The sequence below is a fragment of the Terrapene carolina genome, unplaced genomic scaffold (genome assembly GCF_002925995.2).
Source record: "Terrapene carolina triunguis isolate 2854851 unplaced genomic scaffold, T_m_triunguis-2.0 Scaffold236, whole genome shotgun sequence".
Lineage (NCBI taxonomy): Eukaryota > Metazoa > Chordata > Testudines > Emydidae > Terrapene > Terrapene triunguis.
The window spans coordinates 17544491-17564833 of record NW_020664587.1 but is presented as its reverse complement, the minus strand read 5'-3'; the positions used below and the strand labels follow the sequence as shown (position 1 = coordinate 17564833).

The 20343-nt window shown below is 44.2% G+C and overlaps 1 protein-coding gene across 1 annotated transcript in view; it reads left to right on the top strand.

The window, feature by feature from the left end:
* GNL2 (G protein nucleolar 2) overlaps window positions 1–18609 on the top strand; it is a 26112-nt gene extending 7503 nt beyond the window's left edge. Inside the window, exons 2-15 of the mRNA XM_026657204.2 lie at window positions 581–675; window positions 2334–2473; window positions 5214–5398; window positions 5938–6004; window positions 8041–8199; window positions 8742–8855; window positions 10904–11032; window positions 11410–11514; window positions 12095–12253; window positions 12438–12545; window positions 14063–14496; window positions 16522–16601; window positions 17343–17440; window positions 18305–18609. Of these exons, the coding sequence (XP_026512989.1) occupies window positions 581–675; window positions 2334–2473; window positions 5214–5398; window positions 5938–6004; window positions 8041–8199; window positions 8742–8855; window positions 10904–11032; window positions 11410–11514; window positions 12095–12253; window positions 12438–12545; window positions 14063–14496; window positions 16522–16601; window positions 17343–17440; window positions 18305–18454 (2023 nt within the window). The 3' untranslated portion in view covers window positions 18455–18609. The remainder of the gene's footprint in view (window positions 1–580; window positions 676–2333; window positions 2474–5213; window positions 5399–5937; window positions 6005–8040; window positions 8200–8741; window positions 8856–10903; window positions 11033–11409; window positions 11515–12094; window positions 12254–12437; window positions 12546–14062; window positions 14497–16521; window positions 16602–17342; window positions 17441–18304) is intronic.
* Window positions 18610–20343: the final 1734 nt, after the last annotated feature.

The following is a 20343-nucleotide window of genomic DNA, read 5'->3' as shown; positions in this document are numbered from 1 at the left end:
GTATATATTGTCCCCAAATGTGAAATAGTTGTGGGTGAGGACAAAGTTTCCAGTTGTTCACCTATAGTGATAAACTTTACGTGGGAGGAAAGGTTCACTGAGGGAGCAAATGTGTGTGCGCTCGTTCTATTGGCACTGGCACATACTGCCAAACATAACGGCTCCATCCAAATATGCCTCGTGCAATAAAACTGATTGCCTAAAGCCTGAGGTCATATCCCTTCTTCAGTAGGTTTAGGCCTGGTCAGTACTTGGAGGGCAGACTGAGATCCTGGTCACACAGGGCCCTGTGGTATGTTTGCAAGAATAACCCTGGCATCTTGGCCAAATTCCAGTGTGGGTGAGGATATGCTGGCTGACCTAAATCCTCCTGTTGTCTCAGCTATACAAGTTATTCTGCCCTTCCAAACAGTACTGTTGCTGGTAAAAGTGCCCTTGTGTATAGTGTTTGTTTGTTTAGGGCCTTTCATTCAGACAAACCACATGGTTTTTGTATTGTCTTGGAAAGAGTGAACTGTGACCCTTGCTGTGTGTCTCTGCTGCTCATGTACTTACACAAGCTCTCATTTTTCTCTCGTAGAAACAATCGTGGTAAAGTGATTAGGCCTCTGCAGTACCAGTCCACCGTGGCACCAGGCACAGTGGCAAGAGTGGAACCAAATATTAAATGGTTTGGTGAGTGTTTCTATCTCGTGACTCAGCAAGGTTAAAATAATGGTCACTCAGATGTTCTAAGGGGATGATGTGCATAGTATGTCCCTGTTCCCTGGAACACAAGATCCGTTGGCCAAACGTTTCTAATGTGATTATTGATTTTGGGGGGGCCAACTTGAAATGCCTTAAAGATGCCTAGTTTTCAGAGGGTGGGTTCGCAGCTTTTTCTGAAAACCTGGCCCCTTGAAGGTGTATAAAATTGGGACTCCAAAATCACTGATTGCTTTTCCACATCTTGGCCACTGTTATGGTGTAAAGAGAAACTAGCTTTTCCCATTGATGCGGGAAGCACATTCCTTACCGCTGAAAGAACAGAGGCTCTTGCTTCTCATAGGGAAAGCCTTGACTGTTGTCCATTGCAACATTTGCCCGCCAAGGTTAAGAACCTGAGTTGTCTATACTGATGGAATGGGATGCAGGAAAGTTCACGTCATGCCACTATCTTGGTTTTGGTCCCTTTAATGTTTTATGACTTCTAATGTATATTTATGGAAAAGCTACAGTAAAAGCCAGTAGTAAGTATTTATATACTATGGGCAGGATTTTTAAAGGTATTTAGGTGCCTGAAGATGCAGATAGCTGCCTGGTGGGATTTCAGAGGTACCTGAATTCCTTTATAAATCTGTGCCTTGGTCCTTGCACTGAACTGTCATGCCAAGAGCAACCCCAGTGGCACTGGATTTGTTTTGATGTCCCATTTTCCCATAGGTTCTCTCCTCTTGTGTGTGTGGCCACTGTGCATACACTGTAAGAGTGCAGCATTCCATCTGCCTATTGGGATTCCCTGCTGTCCTGAGGCAACATAACGCAATGATGCCTTTAGAGCCCTGGGAATGCTTGTGTGGTCCTGGCTCCATATATTGCTGAAGGGACACATACACTCAATTGGAATATAGAATATCAAAACATATTTGAAACTCGTGAATACCATCTCCCTTACATTTTAGACTCTGATCAGGGAAGCCCCCTGAAGCAGGGAGTTTTCAATTGAGTCTTATTGTTTAAGAAGATTGCCCAAATAGACACCGTTACAATTGGCATGATGCAAAGTTTGCCCCTTTCCCTCTTCTCCGCACATTAATTTAAAGCCTCCCTAATACTAATACAGAAACACAACTGCACAGCAGCACCCTTTTAAGCAGGAGGGCTGCAACAGCTCTAAATGGATGGTTGAAACCAATCTGTAATGGTGGGCTTGTGACCAGGGCAGGATTGTAAGGGTTGTAGGAATTGCCAGACTGGATCAGACTTGAGGTCCGTTTAGCCAAGTGTCCTGTCTCCAGTAGTGGCCAGCACCAGATGCTGCAGAGGAAGAGGTGAGCTGTAGGCATATGAATGAGAATCCGTCTCTTTGTACCATTCATTTGCCCAATAAACAACTGGGTGTTGTTGTTGCTAGGGGATGCTTTTTTAAAAGTCTCTCTAAGTGGTGGGAAGGAAAGAATGGAGTGGGCAAGTCAAGGGTTAAGTTTGACTGTGCCTCTATCCAGTGAAACCATCTATTTTTCCCCCTGGTATTTTCAGCTCCAGACAGAGCTCTAGCGCATCACTGGGTTTGTGTGTGCCCGATGCCCAATGTGGGGACGTGTGAAGGTGCAATGTTTATTTTTCTATACCAGGAAATACTCGTGTGATCAAGCAGTCGTCTCTGCAGAAATTCCAAGAGGAAATGGAGACTGTTATGAAGGATCCGTACAAAGTGGTCATGAAGCAAAGCAAGCTGCCGATGTCCCTTCTCCATGATCGAATTAGACCTCATGTGAGTATCGCTTATTTCCTCACACGAAAGACCTGTTAGGAAGTTCTGGGCAGGAGCCTTAGTTCCTAGGTTTCTTTTCTGGAGTCATTTATGAGTGGTCATGTTATATCTGTTCAGTTTGGTGAAGAGCTGTATGGTGTCCTCTAGGGGCAGACTTAATTCCCTCATTCGATGTCACCGTCTCTTCTCTGGCAGAGCAAGGATGGATGCAGCTCTCTTGGGTGCCTGCTAGTGGCACTGTGTCAACCTGAAGGAATCACTGAGTGATCTGAGGTTTCCTAGCAGCTTGCTATCCCGGTTTTATAAGCTAAGCAGTGTATCATCCTGTGAGGACTTGGGTGGGAGAGAACAGGGTGCTGCAGACAGTGTTGGTGCTGACTCCCGATATGTCTACACTTTGAACTGGGAGTGTGACGCTTCCCAGGGATACCCAGGCCTGTGAGGCACCTCACTACCACCTGCTCTTAGCGTGAGGGAGCCTTGTCTGAGCTTGCCAGGGTCAGCTCCCTGACTCTACCAGCCACAGGTAACACAAGCACTTTTCTCTCAGCCTATGCACGGTTTGCCGTCTCTTTGCAGGTTAGCAATAGATACACTCCCCCTCATGAGTCCTTTGGGCATCCCCCTGGAGTTCCCAGCCCCGGATCTACTGAACACTCACAGAATTCCCAGATCCTCTTTTCCCAAAGGAACAGTATTCCCTAGCTTACCAGTTACACTCTGGATCACAGCTCTGCTTAACACACAGCTCTTAGTTTTTTTTATAGAGAAAGCAAAATATAAGTTTATTTAACAGAACAGAGATTCAAAGGACAGCAAGCAGAAATATTGGAAACAAAGGATTAATTATAAAATGAAATAATCACACATGTTCTAGAGCCTAAACTTCACTAACAAGATGTACTCTTGTCTAATAAGGTATTGGTTACCACAAGTCCTTATCACAACTCTTTTCAGCCAGGATGGTTGAGACCCTCCTTTCATAAGCTTGTCTCCCCAGATGAACGATGCCAGGGCATCTTTCTGCACCCCTAGATATATTAGACCACTCCTTTGTTCTTCACCTGTAAACAGGGTCCTTGGATGGGAACAAGTCCTTAGCCACCTACTTTAGGATAATCTGTGTCTTAATTGGTCTTGGTCTCTAAAGGCTTGGATTTTATTGAGGTTGTACAGAGTTAATTATTTAACTTGCCATGGACCTGTAAGTAACACATCCCCCGGGTGAGCACTCCCTCCTGTGCATTGTGGCTCCAAAATCTTATTCCTTTAACAAATCTGTTTGTCAGAGCTGTCTGTGCTGTGACATTTCTACTATTCACGAAACAGCGAAATAGCCTGATATTTGGTAGGACACATTTCCCATGCCTTGCAGAGTAGTTACTAGCAACATTCCTATTAGTAGAAGACTTTTAACCAGACATACAAATCAAACAAGTTCAAAGAACTTTCCACTTAGTACAAAATAGAAATTAAGGCATAGTTATTGCCTCATGTTCAGTCAGCTATAGAGAGTAAATCAATACCCCGTATTCCGTTTTTCAGTACCTCTAAAATGATCCTGTTTAAATGTAGCTCTGGAATCCTGCTTATGAGCAGGCAAAGGTGGTTGTAACGTTTGGCTTCTTGATCTGGTGATTGGTGAGAGTATGGTTCAGTGTTCTGAGTGAGAAGGCCTGACTCTGGGTTTTCATCAGGCTGCTTGTTTGCCCTTGAATATTCTCTGTGGTTCGTAGTTGATGTACTGTGAACTCAGACTGGAGCTAGCAGTACTTTGAGTGGGTTACTGCACTGGAATATTTCCCAGGGATTGGGCAGATGTATAAAATTAATATGAATGAAATAAAGCAAGTGTATTTGCTGCGTGTAACCAATAAGAAGGTCTGTATTATCCATTGGGAATTAATCTCTTTTGGCAGGAAATTTGCCTTAAAGCAGTTTGTGTTAAAGTGCCAGGATAGGATGGCTGTGGCAGTTTGTTCCCATACAATCTCTGGTTCCGGTGCTTGTGATGGCACAAGTGACAGCCTGACAATGAGTTCTTGAGGATGCTGGTCTCACTCTGCTTGCCTCCTGTTGCGTGATAGATCCTAACTCAAATTAGAGTAAAACATTCCTGTGCATACAACCGTCTTTCAGGCACATCAAGTTTTAGTTAGGATCAAGTTTCTCTTATCTAAGCTATTATTTTGGACTCTTGCTAGATGTTTTCATATGAAGACTTCCCATGTGCAACTAATAAAATTTTTACCTAAATTAAGTGAAATGTTATCTGAAACTAAAATGCACAGTAAAAAATAAGTGATTCTTTTTATCCATGAAGTAGATTCATTTCAAAGAAAATGTTGGCATTTGTAGCTGGTCTAAAATAAAAGCTACGAATTTGAGCATGATTATTCTTGACAAAATCTGTGAATTTGGCGAGATTTGTGCACTTGTTAGAAAAACAAAGGACTGATCAAAGATAACAGTTTAATTTTCATCATTGTAGTCTCAATTATATTTGACTAAGTTTATAATAAAAGAAATGAAACACAGTTCTTTGGCAAGTGTAACATAATTGTGTTTGCTTTCCTTTTTATTAAACAACTATTCTTGTATTTCTCAAAGGGAGTTAAAAAAAACTTGACTCATCCAGATAGTGCATACAACTCTTCTTGTGACAGCTCTTTGTATGTTTTGAGCCATGGTAAAGTTAAAGCATGTTTTTATTACTTTTTACCAACCTATCTTCCCTCAGAATTCCAAAGTCCACATTCTTGACACAGAAACTTTTGAAACGACCTTTGGCCCCAAATCGCAAAGGAAAAGACCAAATCTTTCTGCGAGTGATGTGCAGTCTCTTCTGGAGAACGCTGAGGCCTCCGCAGGGACCTATGACCAGGGCAAGGACCGAGACCTGGTGATGGAAGATACTGGAGTGAGGTAAAAAGCTGGGCGGAGTTAGTTACAGTCAGTGTTTAAACTCCCTAAGAGCAACGCATGTTTTAGTTTTACCCTTGAAAATGTCCACTGTGCTACTCCTACTGTACACCTTTTGGGGGGGCCTAGAGAAAATAAGAGGCTGAGGGGAGCTAGACTATTTAAGGTGTCCAACGTGGTCAATATTTGACTTGGATTTTTTCTCTTGCCGTCTGTGTGCCTGCATAGTTAACCTAGTGGCTGCTTCCATGTGCATGTACCTTCAAGTGTAATTCATGATGCATGATATCTCTGAATATGTACCAAGGGTGTCTTGAGAGTAACAGGAGCCCAGTAGGTGCACAAATACAGGCACATGAAAAGGTATATCTTGTTGGAACCGCTTTATGGGTATTCCTTCTGCATATTCCTAGGCTGATAAGGACTGTAAAACCCAAGTATTTGTCACTTTGGCCTCATCTCCTGTGTGTGCAGATGGCGTCAGAGAATGCATCCTCCAGGTCTTTCAGCTGCTGACATGTGTTTGATAATCCACTTCTTAGGGATGAAGCACGAGAGGAGATCTACAAGAAGGGACAGTCCAAAAGAATCTGGGGTGAGCTTTACAAAGTAAGTGTAATCATGCAGAGGTTGAGAGAGATTCATACATTTGAATTCCCACGACTTGCTCATGGGAGGTGATTTGAAATTGGTGATCACTCAGCCAAATGCAGCAGCACACCAGCCTGCACAAACTAGTCACTCCATAGAACAGTGATTGGGATGGCTCTGTGAAGACCCTTTGTTGATGGAGCTGGACTGTAAAAACCAAGTGTGGGTGTAGCAGCATTCCCTTCTTCTTCTTCTTCTTAGCATATGTACAACATGCCTCAGGTGGCACGTGACTAGAATTTATCACCAAACTTGGTCCGCAGGTTGGATCATTAACTTCCCCGGCCCGGGCACTGATGGGGAGCGTGACATGAACATTGATCCATATCCCCCAGCATTCCTATGGTTAAAGCTCACTGGAACCATACAATAGGTGATGGTTTCCCTTATAAGGAAGGGTGGCAGGTATTTTGCTTGCCTGCCTGCTCTCTCGTCAGCCTGTTCAAGAGTCTAGTTTGAAACTTGACCTCTCTTAACCACGAGGTCTGGGTACCACCGTGCAACAGCAATTGGAACATGGGAGAAGAAAGGTGTAAAAGGATGGAGGTTCCCACAGTCTTCACTCAGACTGACCTTGAACCCCTACCTTAAGGGGACAGAGATCTCATAAGCATACAACCTAGTGGGTGACTGTCAGGGTTAAGGCACAAACCTTCCCCGGGTCTTCATCTGAATGGTTTATCTGTAGTGATGTCAAGGTTGTTTAGGCTAAAACATCAAATTCCGGTATTTTGGCAGGGTTTCCTCTGGAAGGCTCTGACCTTCAGCTCTCTCTGAGTCACATCGACTGCTAGAGGAATGGGAAAGACCCAAGGTTATAGCGGTAACAGGACCAGATGTGCATCCTCTTAGTTACTGCTAGACTAACATGACGTTGCTCGTCTGCTTCTTGCTCTGAGTTTCTGAATGCAGCTTATAACCTGTACAGCCACCTCTCCACTTAGAGACCTTGTAAAAGTGCTGAGAACGATAAGGCAACCTGAACAGATTTCAATTAAGTGGGTGCCAAAAATGCAAGAAATAGATATGAAACAAATTCACTTGGCCCTGAATCAAGCCATATAATGACTGCTCCCTGTTGCAGGCGGTTAGCTGACTGACTGCACGTTCCCCCTTGTTTCTTGCGTGTTAATATTGATTCAAGAAACATTTTTTGCATCACGATCACCTATAAAATGGTGGTAGTGATTTTGGAATTTGCCTGCTAGAAGTGCGTTTATACTCCATTCAAGGTTTTACTAGTGCCTCCCTATTGTTACTCTCACCTTCTTGTCAACTGTCTGTAATGGGCCACTCTCTTACCACTTCAAAAGTTATTTTTCCTCCCTTGGTATCCTGCTGTTAATTGATGTATCTCATTAGACTGACCTCACACTTGGTAAAGCAACCCCCATCCGTTCATGTATTTATACCTGCTCCTGTATTTTTCGCTTCATGCATCTGATGAAGTGAGTTCTAGCCCATAAAAGCTTATGCCCAAATAAAGTTGTTAGTCTCGAAGGTGCCACAAGGACTCCTAGTTGTTTTTGCTGTGAAACGATTGCTGTGAAACGATTGCTCTTCAACTTGATTGCTGGAAACAGTGCCAGTAAAGGAACACGATCAGGTGGCGTACACATTTAGGTGTAGAGTTTTACAAAATCAAAGTGACTCTCTACTAGTTTATGCAGAGTCATTTTAATTCTGTCTATTAAGGTGATTAATTAGAGCCTTTCCCTGGAGTGTTCGCAACCAAACTGTCACAGCATCATCCTTGCACACAGGAAGCCAGTGACAGTCTATATACACAGAGTAACTTCACTGTCCGCCACGGCTTCAGTGGGAAAAGTAAACCCCTTGGATGTTAGTCGGTTTGACTAACCGAAGGGATAGTGCGAGTTGCACATGGAGCGGGGGAAAATATAAGTGTTTTTAGCTTGCCCATTTCCCCTTAAAAGTGCTGCATTAGCTTTCAGCCTGAGGGTCCAAACTCCTCTCTCTCCATGGATTTTCAGGTGATTGATTCGTCTGATGTTATTGTGCAAGTTCTTGATGCTAGAGATCCTGTCGGGACTCGTTCCCCACATGTCGAATCTTACCTCAAAAAGGAGAAACCGTGGAAACATCTCATTTTCGTCCTGAACAAATGTGACCTTGTCCCTACTTGGGCCACCGTAAGTACTGTCCTTCCTGCAGTGCTTTGGGTTTTCTTTGGCGGTATTGTAGCCTATGCTCTGGTGCAAGTGTCAGTCCTCATGCTACAGGGCACAATGTAACTGATCAGTGGGAGCTCCTCTAGGATTTCCTGCCATCAGAGTAGCAGTTACACTGCAAATGCCTCCAAGTTTTGCTTAGCTGATCAACAGTCACCAGCCACAAACTCTTTACTTCCTCTGGCTGGTTGTAACAGTTCAGCTTTTTTCTTGCGAGTATGCTAAGTGTTAGTCCTCTTAAGAGCTAGCCTGTTTTATATTGTTCAGCTAATTGGGTTTAGCTAGCAATGAAACATTTTTGGAGAATTGTCTTGCATGTATAAAATGGAAGACACAGCATTTACTGTAGGGTTTGAGAAACAATTGAAAGATCTTTGAATTTGCAGTTTCCTTAGCAAATCAGTTGTTTGAAACCCAGTCCTGTGATCAGGCTAAGTCGCTGCACTTGTTTTTCTGGGTCTGTAGCATGAACCGCCTCGCTCAGCAGTGTGCTTTCTCTCTAGAAACGCTGGGTTGCAGTCCTCTCCCAGGATTATCCGACACTTGCTTTCCACGCCAGTCTCACAAATCCCTTTGGCAAAGGAGCCTTCATACAGCTGTTACGGCAGTTCGGAAAGGTACATAACAGGTTTTTAGTTTTTTTTTTCTCTTAGTTGCTGGGCTTCAAGGTGGAAAATGTCTTTCTGCAGCAGCCTAGACGCTGGGCTATCCATATCAGTGGCTGACTCCACCTGTGAAGAGCCCTTCTTTGGGGAGTGATTGGAACATGTTCCCTGTTTATTGGGAGTTATTGAGAAATGTGCAACACAACTCAGGCAGGCTCAAAACCCAGTCTGACCAGCACAGTCTGACCCAGATACATACTGGCCAGGGGGTGTCGTCTCTAGGCACCCAGGAAACTTCCATTAATACTACCTAGGAACACATGAGCATGTAGAGGGGAAGAATGTACTTGTGCGGCTCATTTATGCCCTGCAAATTGGTACTATCCCATGCAGATGATGCCTCTTTGAAGTATTCATCTTCTTGAGAGAGACAAGTCAACAGAATAGTTTCCTTTGTAGAGGACTGCTTTCCTCTCGAGTCCCACATCTGTGTCTTTATCTTGTCGACAGATTCCTATTTATATTTGTGTTTCTCAACCCAAGTGCTTTTTAACTTAAGACATCGATGAGTAATTTCATAGCAGCTGAAAACACAAGTGACTCATTTCTGACTCTTCAAACAAAGGTTATGGAATATTTCCTTCAGCACTTGAAATCAGCTCTTTGAAGGCCTGTTAGCTGTAATAAATTTCTCTTATTAGAGCAGGGGACTCAAACACGTGATGCGGCCCGCAGAGTTATTTCCTGCAGCCTGCCAAGCTCCCCCTGCCCCCGAGCATGCCGCGTGCCCGCTCCTCCCAGCACTTCCCGCTGCCAAACAGCTGTTTGGCGGCACTTAGGACTTTCCAGGAGGTAGGGGTGAGGAGCGGGGATGCGGTGCGCTCAGGGGAAGAGGCAGGGCCAGGGCAGGGATTTGGTTAAGGGGTTGGAATAGGGGCAGGGAAGGCGCGGAGTTGGGGCGGGGGCTTTGGGGAAGGAGTTGGAATGGGGGCGGGGAAGAGGTGGGGCAGGGGCGGAGCCTCATGGAAGGGGTGGAATGGGGGCTTTGCAGGCACAAATCAACACAGCTTCCCATCACAACACACATTTGCCCACCCTCACTCATACGTACCATAAACTTGAGTGGCTAAGTGGCAAGTCCTTTGCTAGTAAGCATATATTGGGCCACAACGCAATAAAAGTCAGTAGAAAAATCACTGTAAGAATCTATACAATTTAAGGGTGTAGAAAAAAGGTACACCTCTACCCCGATATAACGCTGTCCTCGGGAGCCAAAAAATCTTACCGCATTATAGGTGAAACTGCGTTATATTGAACTTGCTTTGATCCGCCAGAATGCGCAGCCCCGCCCCCCCGGAGCGCTGCTGTGTTATATCCGAATTCGTGTTATATCGGGTCGCGTTATATCGGAGTAGAGGTGTATATATTATATGAGAAACAGTATGTGACCTTGTAATTAAAAGATTACGTGATAACATATAGTCTCAAAGGGGCGGAGAAAAAGTTGTGTGTGCAACCCTGATTTTGGCACGTGTGCTTAACTGTGCAGTCTTAACATTCTCTTAGTGTCGTTTTTTGTATGGAATGTGGTACGATTTGCAAGCAACACTGAGATTGGTTTCCTCTCAGGGTATCAAACCTAATATTGATGCTCTGGTTGATGCAAAACGCTGTCAGCTAAGTGGCCAAAAATGAAATGTCGTCAAAATTAGCACTGACTTTTCGCATTACAGTTTTAAAAAAGTTAATACATTGACTTTTAATAGCATACTGTATTACTCTTCATTTTTTTCATTTTTGACTATACTTTTGTATCGTATGAAAAGGTTTGTGATGCGGCCCTTGGGCCAATGTACTCATGTGGCCCTTGTGGTGGTTTGAGTTTGAGATCCCTGTATTAGAGGGACCCTGTTTCTTGTGATCAGGTTTGCGTTGGGACTGTATTTGCGCTCCATTTCTCTAAGAGGAGAGGAATTGCTGAGAATTCACATTTTGGAATTTTAATAGCAACTGTGCATTTCTCTACAAGGCATTCATAAATGTGTGTAATTTCTTAACAGTTGCACACAGACAAGAAACAGATCAGCGTGGGCTTCATTGGCTATCCAAACGTTGGCAAGAGCTCAGTGATTAATACGTTACGATCCAAGAAGGTCTGCAACGTGGCCCCCATTGCCGGTGAAACAAAGGTAGGTAGGCCATGAAAGAACCTTGGCCTTTGGGCAGGTAAGAGTTCCTAGACACAGAATATAAATGTAATCCCTGGGGCAAACCATGGGCTTGAATTTATGCAAAAATACATGGACATAGTGTCACCACCTGGTCCAGTCCTGCTGTCTGGATGGACACCAGTCTTGTGATGGGATCTAGCCTCTGAATCCCACCTAGTGCTCAGCTTCCTGGGGCTGGGCAGTGGCTGGTCACTGTCCTTAGCTCTGGGTCTCTTAGTCCCTCAGGTTCATAAATTGCAGTGCCTGTTTTAAGGGTAGCTTCATACCTTTAAAATGCAGAATCCAAGGCTGCTTGTGAAGAAGGGTAAAGCAGGAGGACTGTTGGTCTCTTGCAGGTCTGGCAGTACATCACCTTGATGCGGCGGATCTTTCTCATTGACTGCCCAGGTGTGGTTTATCCATCGGAGGATACAGAAACTGACATTGTGCTGAAGGGAGTGGTGAGTATCTGCTGAGAATGCTGGAAAGGCCCGTTTTTCTACAGTTGATGCACTTGGTTTGAAGAGATTTTAATACTGACGTCCCTCACCCCAGGGACAACTTGTGATCTGTACATATGACAAACTTCAGAATGGGGATGAGGCTGAGGGCAGTAATCATGCCGTTTGGTCTGACCATAGGATGGGGTAGCGTTCCAGGAGCCGAAGCAGTGTGCACACATATGATATCTTAGTTAACGTACAGAGTAAAGGGAAGTTTTACACATTTAAAGTGAACCAGGGTGTCTTGGGGCGGGCGGGGTGGGGTGAGGAGGGTGATGTTTGACCCTTCATTAAAATCTCCGCATTGCTTGGGACTCTGTAGAATTTCTGCAGTATTAGAGCATAACAAAGTGCTGCCTTTCCCTTTACAATCAAGCTAGAAGAGTTTCCATTGTGGTTGGGAGGAGGAAGTTAGAGAGGAATTGTTGAGGCTGAAATCAGTTGCAGCTGTGCTTGCCCAGAGCATCTGAGCCTTTGAATTTTGTCTGACCCATGGTGATGCTCACAGGTGCTGGCTCTCTTTCCCCCTCGTTTTTAGGTTCAAGTTGAAAAAATAAAGAGCCCTGAAGACCATATCAGTGCAGTGCTCGAAAGAGCGAAGCCAGAGTACATCAGCAAGACGTACAAAATTGATACCTGGAAAAGTGCAGAGGATTTCCTTGAGAAGCTAGCCTTCCGGACTGGAAAACTGTTAAAGGTGAGCCAGATTAAAACACAGTCTGCATTTTCACAGCTCTGTGTAACCTTGGGTGAGTGGGGAGTGTTTGAGTAAAGTCCCACATTATACATAGGGAATTCAACTCTCCAAGCTCCTTTGAGGTGAGGTGATGGGTACATTTGCCCTTGTGAGTTCAGACACAAATCATTACTGTCTATTCCAGGGTGGAGAACCTGACATGCAGACTGTGAGCAAAATGGTCCTCAATGACTGGCAGAGGGGCCGTATACCATTCTTCGTTAAACCACCGAATGCAGAGCCAGGCCCTCAGGTGAGAACACTTACTTCCATTCCTGCAGACGTGGTAACCCATTTCCCATTTGCACACCATTTCTTAGCAGCTTCACTAGCATAGCTGAGGGTGGCTTTCCCTCAGTGTTTCAGGTAATGCTCATTTGAATTCATTAAACAGAAAGAACACACAGCAGGAATGTAGCAATGTCCTGACTGGTTATTTTAGTTGGTTTGTATTGGCTAACGTGCAGACATTTCAGCAACTTTCACAATATTAACTGGTGGTTAATTTGGGTGGCAAATAAATTCTCTTTTCCAAAGAGATGATTGGAAAGTTGTGCACAGGATTAGCGTTTGTTTTGCAGTAAGTGTAACCATTCAGGACAGTGGCCCCTCTCTGTGGTCCACCAAGAGCATCCGCCCTTAGGCCCTGGCCATCACCTCTCTTAGCTGGAGACCTGTCTCTCTCCCTTCTGACCAAGGTATTTCCAGGCTGTACTGTTCCCTACCTGCCCTGTCAATTCCCCGCGTCTAAGCAGGCCTGCTCTGCTTTTTTCCTCAGAGGCTATAAACAGCATAATTGCCCATAGTTAAGTTACCACACAGCTCTTTCTAAGCAAGCACACTTATTCTTAAGATGAAAGAGAAAACACATAAAAAACAATAAAAGAACCTACATGCGTGCTAATACGCTTACCAGAGATCACGCCAACTCCAGCAAGGGCTCTGGCAGGTGATCAGTCCTTCAAACCCCACACAGGGGTTTTTCTGGGGTCACACGTTCATAACAGGTGTTAGCTTAGAACAGGCATCCCCATGGGTCTATGAGACACACCTCTATACAGTTTGAGACTTAGATCTGTGAATAAGTAATTCACAGACAATGGGCTCCTTTTTGGGGCAAAGCTTCAAATGGCTGATTTCTTGCCTAACCAAAGGGGTTACATGTGCATACGCCTCCCCTTAGAGGTTTCCTGGGAAACCCACTTAACTTTGAAAGTTCACTTTGTTTCAAATGGTGCTTTGAACTCTTATCTGATGTGTAGCACATGAATTACTTATTCGGTAGTTCCTGAATTGCAGTGACTCTTGGATTGTTCCCAGCTTTTGCCACTCAGTAGCAACTGTGGATATTTTTACCACTAATTTGTTTTTTAAGGGATTGCATTATGGCCAGTCCCAGTTGATAGCCCTGTGACCCTTGATGGAGTTTCTGGAATTATGTGCACTGTTTCAGGATTACTTGTTTTTTGAGAAATGTAAGTGAATGTGAATTGCTGTGATACGTAAGGGATAGAGGGTCCATTCTGTAGGATGCAGTAACTGAAGGCAAATTATTTGAAGACACTAATTGTTTCTGAGTCAATTTACTGTCTCAACTTCTTCCTACCCTACCTGAGATTATGGCTGTACAAAAGGTCACATGGCTGATTTGGTACAGATTGTTGGTGGTCAAAGTGCATTTGAATGTAATGAGGTAATGGCTGTTTAAGATCTTGCCTGTAGGTGAAATGCCTGGGGTGCAAGTCTCACCTTTCTTTCTCTTGTTTATAGCCCTCATCTTCTTTAGAAGTAGCTGCAGTGCCAAGCCAAGCTGACAGTGATGAGCAGAGCTCAGAGGCTGTAGCTTCAAACACAGAGTTGGTAGAGGAAGGGGAGAACAAAGCGAACGCAGAAATGAAGCAACTCATGTCTCACGTCCGGCAGAACTTTGGGAAGATTAATGTGGCAACTCATTTCTTGGAAGAAGACCTGGTTCCTGTAGCTATGTCAGATATTGACAAGATGGACAGCGATCCTTCTGGAGGAGAGGAGGAGGAGGAGGAAGAGGAAGAACAGCAGCAAAACTTAGCTGAGGATGACTCCAACTCCCATAGAGAAGCTGCCAGGGAGGGCTCCAAGGCGGTTATTAAGGTTTTGGAGGAAAAGATTGCAAAATACAAAAAATTCCTGGACAAAGCCAAAGCCAAGAGATTCTCAGCAATAAGGTACTGGATTTTGTTCAGTTTTGAGAGTAAAGAATTGCACAGGAGAAAAGACCGGGCTGAATTAAGTCCTGTTACTGGGTTCACTGAGTCACATTTCATTCAACTGCTTCCGTGTGTGTTAGGATTTCTATTCTGGGCCAATATATCCACCTTAATTGAATAATCTTCTCTCAAAACCAAACATTTACTTAGCTGAACTTCAAATGAGGCTTATTTATCATCTTAAAAACATCTAATGCTCTGACCTTTATGGGAAAACAGCTTCTTTTGCTGTCATGAGTGAGCTAGTATTCTGTTTTTGCCAGCCTGGGCTGATTTACTTTGCTCCATGCTCACGTCTTCAGCTCTCGGGAGGGAAATGAGCCGGTGGAAAAGCCATAGTTTGCCTCATTTTGGTGTCCTTAGTCAAAGGCCCTTAGAATCACTGAACTATACCACATAGCTAAGCTAGAACCAGTTACTCTGAGATCATGCTTGATCTTTGACGTAGAGAGGCCAGCGGTTGTGGACATGCATGCATCCCTGAGACCTGTCTGGTGGATACTGCTGGCCCAGTTTGGGCATAACTGGGTTTGCATGGATAGTTGGAGATCTCCCACCAACTTTGTGCAGGATAAAGGGGATGGGGACTAGGCAGGGTTGGCAGTTTTCCAGAAAAACTGGTTTAGGACGGACAGCTCTGCTCTGGTTTCAACCCAGTTAAAACCGGGAAACTGGTAAAAAAATAAAATCTTCTCATGAAAATTACTGAAAAATATTTAGCAACTTGATAATAGTTTTGCAATGCATATAATATTGAAAACTGAAATAAGTTGTGACATTTTCCTTGAGGAAACTACTGACCCAAACGGCACAGCCATTCTGATGTTTAGTATTATATTACATCTATTAGTGTTACACCCACTGCAGTTTTACTCTTTATTTGTAAATCCTAAATAAATCTCTGAATCTGCTGCCTTATGTAATCACTATTTCAGTGTGTAACTAAAACGAAGTGTAATCCAGTGTGCAGTAACAAAACCGTTTTTAAACCAGAAAATGCCTTGAACTGGGATTAACTGGTTTTTCCTGGGGCAGTAGAAACCACCTCTGGTCCATGCCACGCCCTCCCTGGTATTATGAATGACTTTTTCACTCTCCTTGCAAGGAGACCGGCCATGGAGACAAGATTATTTGAGCATCTATTTCCTGAACGTGGCTGAAGCTTATGGCTTTGCTGATGTTTCGGCTACTAGGATCTATGGGGGAGTTAACACAGTTCCCAGAGCTGCTAATACCCTTCATAGTATCATAGAAATGTAGGACTGGAAGGGACCTCAGTAGGTCTCGTCCAGTCCCCTGCACTGAGGCAGGATTAAGTCTTATCTAGACCATCCTTTACAGGTGTTTGTCTAATCTGCTCTTAAAAACCTGACAGGGATTCCACAACCTCCCTAGGTAATTTGTTCCTGTGCTTAACTACCCAACAGTAAGGTTTTCCTAAAGTCTAACCTAAATTTCCCTTGCTGCTATTTAAGCCTGTTATTTGTTGTCCTGGCCTCAGTGGTTAAGGAGAACAATTTATCACCCTCCTCTTTATAACAACATTTTATGTACTTGAAAACTGTTATGTCCCCCTTAGTCTTCTCCAGACTGAACAAACCTGATATATTTTCAATATTTCCTCGTAGGTCATGTTTTCTAGACCTTTAATCATTTTTGTTGCTCTCTCATGCTGCTGTCTTCGCGATTTTCATGCATGTAGAGGAGTTTGGATAAGATAGATTATCTGGCAATAATGGACTTTCTAGGTCTTAGCCAGAGGGTAGAGGAGAGCCCCCAGCAAAGCCATATGACCGTGTGCACGTTTCGGGTATCTTGCAGACTTATTTGAATTGTTAAGACGACTCTGGTTTTAGAAGTGGCTTTTTGCTGAGCACCATGGGCACTGTTTGTTTAGATGCACCTATAGAAAAGGTGGTATCATGGTGCTATTTAGGGCTAGCACAATCCCATGAGAATGTGTCTCTGCTTTATCTGTTGTAGAATCCCCAGAGGGCTCAGTGAAAAGGTATTCACAACATCGGAGCAGAAGTCTGAAGAAACCAAAGAACCAGAGGCCAGAGGTAACATGAAACGGTCTAGGTATGCCCCAGGTCTTAGCGCAGAAACCCTGAGAAATGGGGCCATTTACTGCTAGTCTCTGGGGCCAGTTTCTTCTTTCCCTAAAACTATTTAAAACTTGCTGATGAGCTAATCCGACTTGAGGGCTCCCTGCAAAGCTGCAGGTTGTTCTTGTTTCAGAGCTGTCGCCTGTTTGTCCAGATTGTGATGTGTTCTGCCCCCTCTGGGTGTGCGAATGAGGGCCAAGGGGTGGTGTAAGAGTCCTGGTATGTTTCAGGCGTGGATGAGGTTGATGGACAGCTCGCGTAGCACTCCCTGTACTTGGCAATAGTCCTGGCCCAGCAGTTTCCCTTCCCAGGGAAACATGGTGAGGCTTGATCTGATGGCTTCCAAGATCTTGTTTCCCTTGCAGGTACCACTGAGAGGGCTTGATTTGGGAGTCAAGGTTTGAAATCAGCAGATGGGGATTTGACTCTGACACAATGGGTGTGCAGTGGAGTTGTCCCATTAGATAGAATCTTGCACAGCGCTTCGAAAATCTGCCCTTAATAGCAGCTTTTATATCAAATGTCAAATAGTTCTCTGACAAAACAGGCCACATGTATTACAAATGTGGCTGGTGCAACTCTGGCATTGTTCCATGTGCTGAAACGCAGGATTGGCATGGAGCCAGCTGCCTCAACCTATGCAAACAGAGATCGGTGCTGGAAGGTGTCTCTGACTGTTTAAAATACTGCTCTTAGGGTGCACCAAAAAGGGAAAGAAAAGGAAAGCACAAGAGGACGAGGAGGAGGATGCCCTTCAGGGTAAAAAGCCATGCAAGAAGCTTACATCCAAAGAAGTAAGTGTTACCACCTATAATCCCAGCTGCAGAGGGCAGGGAATGGAAGCTTTGCCTCCTTTCAGATACCTCAGCTTCTTGCATGTCAAAGCTTTGGGGATGGTCTTGGGAGGTGGTGGGTGATGCACAGTGCCTCTGCTTGGCACTGACAGAGCAGTCGATCTACATGGCCTTCCGTCTGGCCAACAGTAACAGTCGTGATGTGCTCACAGGTGACCAGGCCTCCTGGGCATGGATGAGGAGTCTGCATACATCGGTGAGAGGGAGGGAGTTGAAAGGGAAAATTCTCCTCTGGATGTTCTGTCTGCTTTGTGTGTGAAACACACTGATGACAGAACAGGGGTCGGTGCGCTGGGAGTTGAGGGCAGAATTAGGCCCCAAGGAAGCAAGAGTCAATGAATGCTCCATTGTGTGGTCAGCCCCCACCTTCACAACTAAAACGTCTAGTGCTGTTGATTCCTGGGTGCTGCAGTAAAGTCTGAAAGGATCATCCTGGTGTAATACGTGAATCAACCCCATGAATGCAATTCTAGGCCTCAAACAGTCACTTCAATATGATATGACTAATATAGCAAATCTCCCTTCAGGGCCTTGCCATGAGAGGCAACCTGCTTCAGTTGATAGGGCATGAAACTGGCAGCCAGGTGTTCTGGTGCAGGCTCATTTACCTATCTCTGTCATGCACTTTGAGATCTGTACAAGAAAAAATCTATATGCGAAATCTTATTCGTGCCATTTAAAGCTCATAGTGAAGAATTTATTTCTGATCATTTAATTTCAAAGTGAAGAATGTGATAAAAGCCAAACAAAATAAGCTCTGCCGAATGTGTTGGTTTTACTATGTGTGACTGCATCTCTTTGCAGAGGAGAAGAGCTGAGAGGCAGCAGCACACCAAGAAAGTTGGGGTCCGATACTATGAAACTCACAATGTGAAAAATAAGAACCGGAACAAGAAAAAAAGTGACTCGGAGGGACAGAGATCAAAACACAAGAAATTTAAACATAAGCAATAACTGGGGCTTTTATTAAATTTAACATAAACCAGTGCCTCTCACTAGCAGTTTTTTCTTCATGTACAACTTGCATTTCTAAATTCAAAGCCCAGCCATGTGTCTTGATACAGTGATAGATGAACATAAGAACGGCCATACTGGGTCAGACCAAAGGTCCAGCTAGCCCAGAGTCCTGTCTTCTGACAGTCGCCAATGCCAGGTGCCCCAGAGGGAATGAACAGAACAGGGAATCATCAAGTGATCCATCCCCTGTTGCCCATTCCCAGCTTCTGGCAAACAGAGGCTAGGGACACCATCCCTGCCCATCCTGGTTAATAGCAATTGATGGGCCAATCCTCCATGAACTTATCTAGTACTTTTTTGAACCCTGTTAGTCTTGGCCTTCACAACATCCTCTGGCAAAGAGTTCCACAGACTGACTGTGCGTTGTGTGAAGAAATACTTCCTTTTGTTTGTTTGAAATCTGCTGCCTATTAATTTCATTTGGTGCCCCCTAGTTTGTGTTATGAGAGAGTAAACAACACTTCCTTATTTACTTTCTTCACACCAATCATGATTTTATAGCCCTCTATCATATATCCCCTTAGTCGTCTCTTTTCCATGCTGGAAAGTCCCAGTCTTATTAATCTCTCCTCATACAGAAGCCATTCCATACCCTAATTATTTTTGTTGCCCTTTTCTGAACCTGTTCCAATTCCAATAGATCTTTTTTGAGATGGGGTGACCACATCTGCATGCAGTATTCAAGATGTGGTTGTACCATGGATTTACATAGGTATATTTCCATATATTACCTCTATCTCATAGAGCTGGAAGGGACCCCGAAAGGTCATTGAGTCCAGCCCCCTGCCTTCACTAGCGGGACCAAGTACTGATTTTGCCCCAGATCCTTAAGTGACCCCCTCAAGGATTGAACTCTCAACCCTGGGCTTAGCAGGCCAATGCTCAAACCACTGAGCTATCCCCCTCCCCATGTCATCACATTTGCTTCATGGTCTCTCTCGGCAAATGAGTACATGGTATTTCCACAACAGCTCTGTGTAAAAGTGCCCTAGCTAACATTAATCCATGCTGTGATCTAGCACCAAATTAAAACGTAGAAACATATTTACAAAATTGTTTTGGAGAAGGGGTGAACTGAGTTAAGAGCTGCAGTTTGCTGTTTATGCAGGAGTCTCTAAACATCATAGTGTTGGAATAGTGGAAGTGATTGCTTGAATTCATGCCATAGGTTAAGCTTTCTACCTCATTTGTGGTTAGCCGTGTATTCAAGATAAATAGTGCCTCTAACTTCATTAACTGCCACTTACTCTGCTAGCCATGTCTCTGTATCATGAAACAACCACACAATTAGGCACTCTTCAGCACAACTGCTTGCTAAGAGACCAGGGAAATGGGAAAGGAAGGGCTATGGCAGATGAAGAGATGCTGGAAATGTGTCTGAGCCTACTAGCTGTTTTTAATCAGATGAAATTTTATTAAGGGCCATGTTTGTTGTGGGATTTGAAGTAGGAGCAGCACTTACGTTCTAGTGCCTTTGTCAGAATAAGGTCCTGTTTTCCAGAGTAACAAATTATCATGGCCCTGGAAATGGCAGTAATGGGAATCTTTATTGGAAATCAAAGGCATGGCATAAAGTTAAGGAGTGAACCTGGAAATTCTCACCTCTGCATGTGAGGTTATCTTGCTGGGAGTTCTAATCACTGCTAAAACCAAACACTTGTCCACTTCATGGGACATTCAGCCGTCCACAATTCTTGAGCATCCGAATGACACATGCCTTGGAAGCGTTCTTGTGTCTTTGGAGCTATGGAATCACTGGGCCTTGCTCTTACTCAAAATGAATCCCTTGTCTTAATTCCTTGCTGGAGTGAGTAACCACTTTGCAG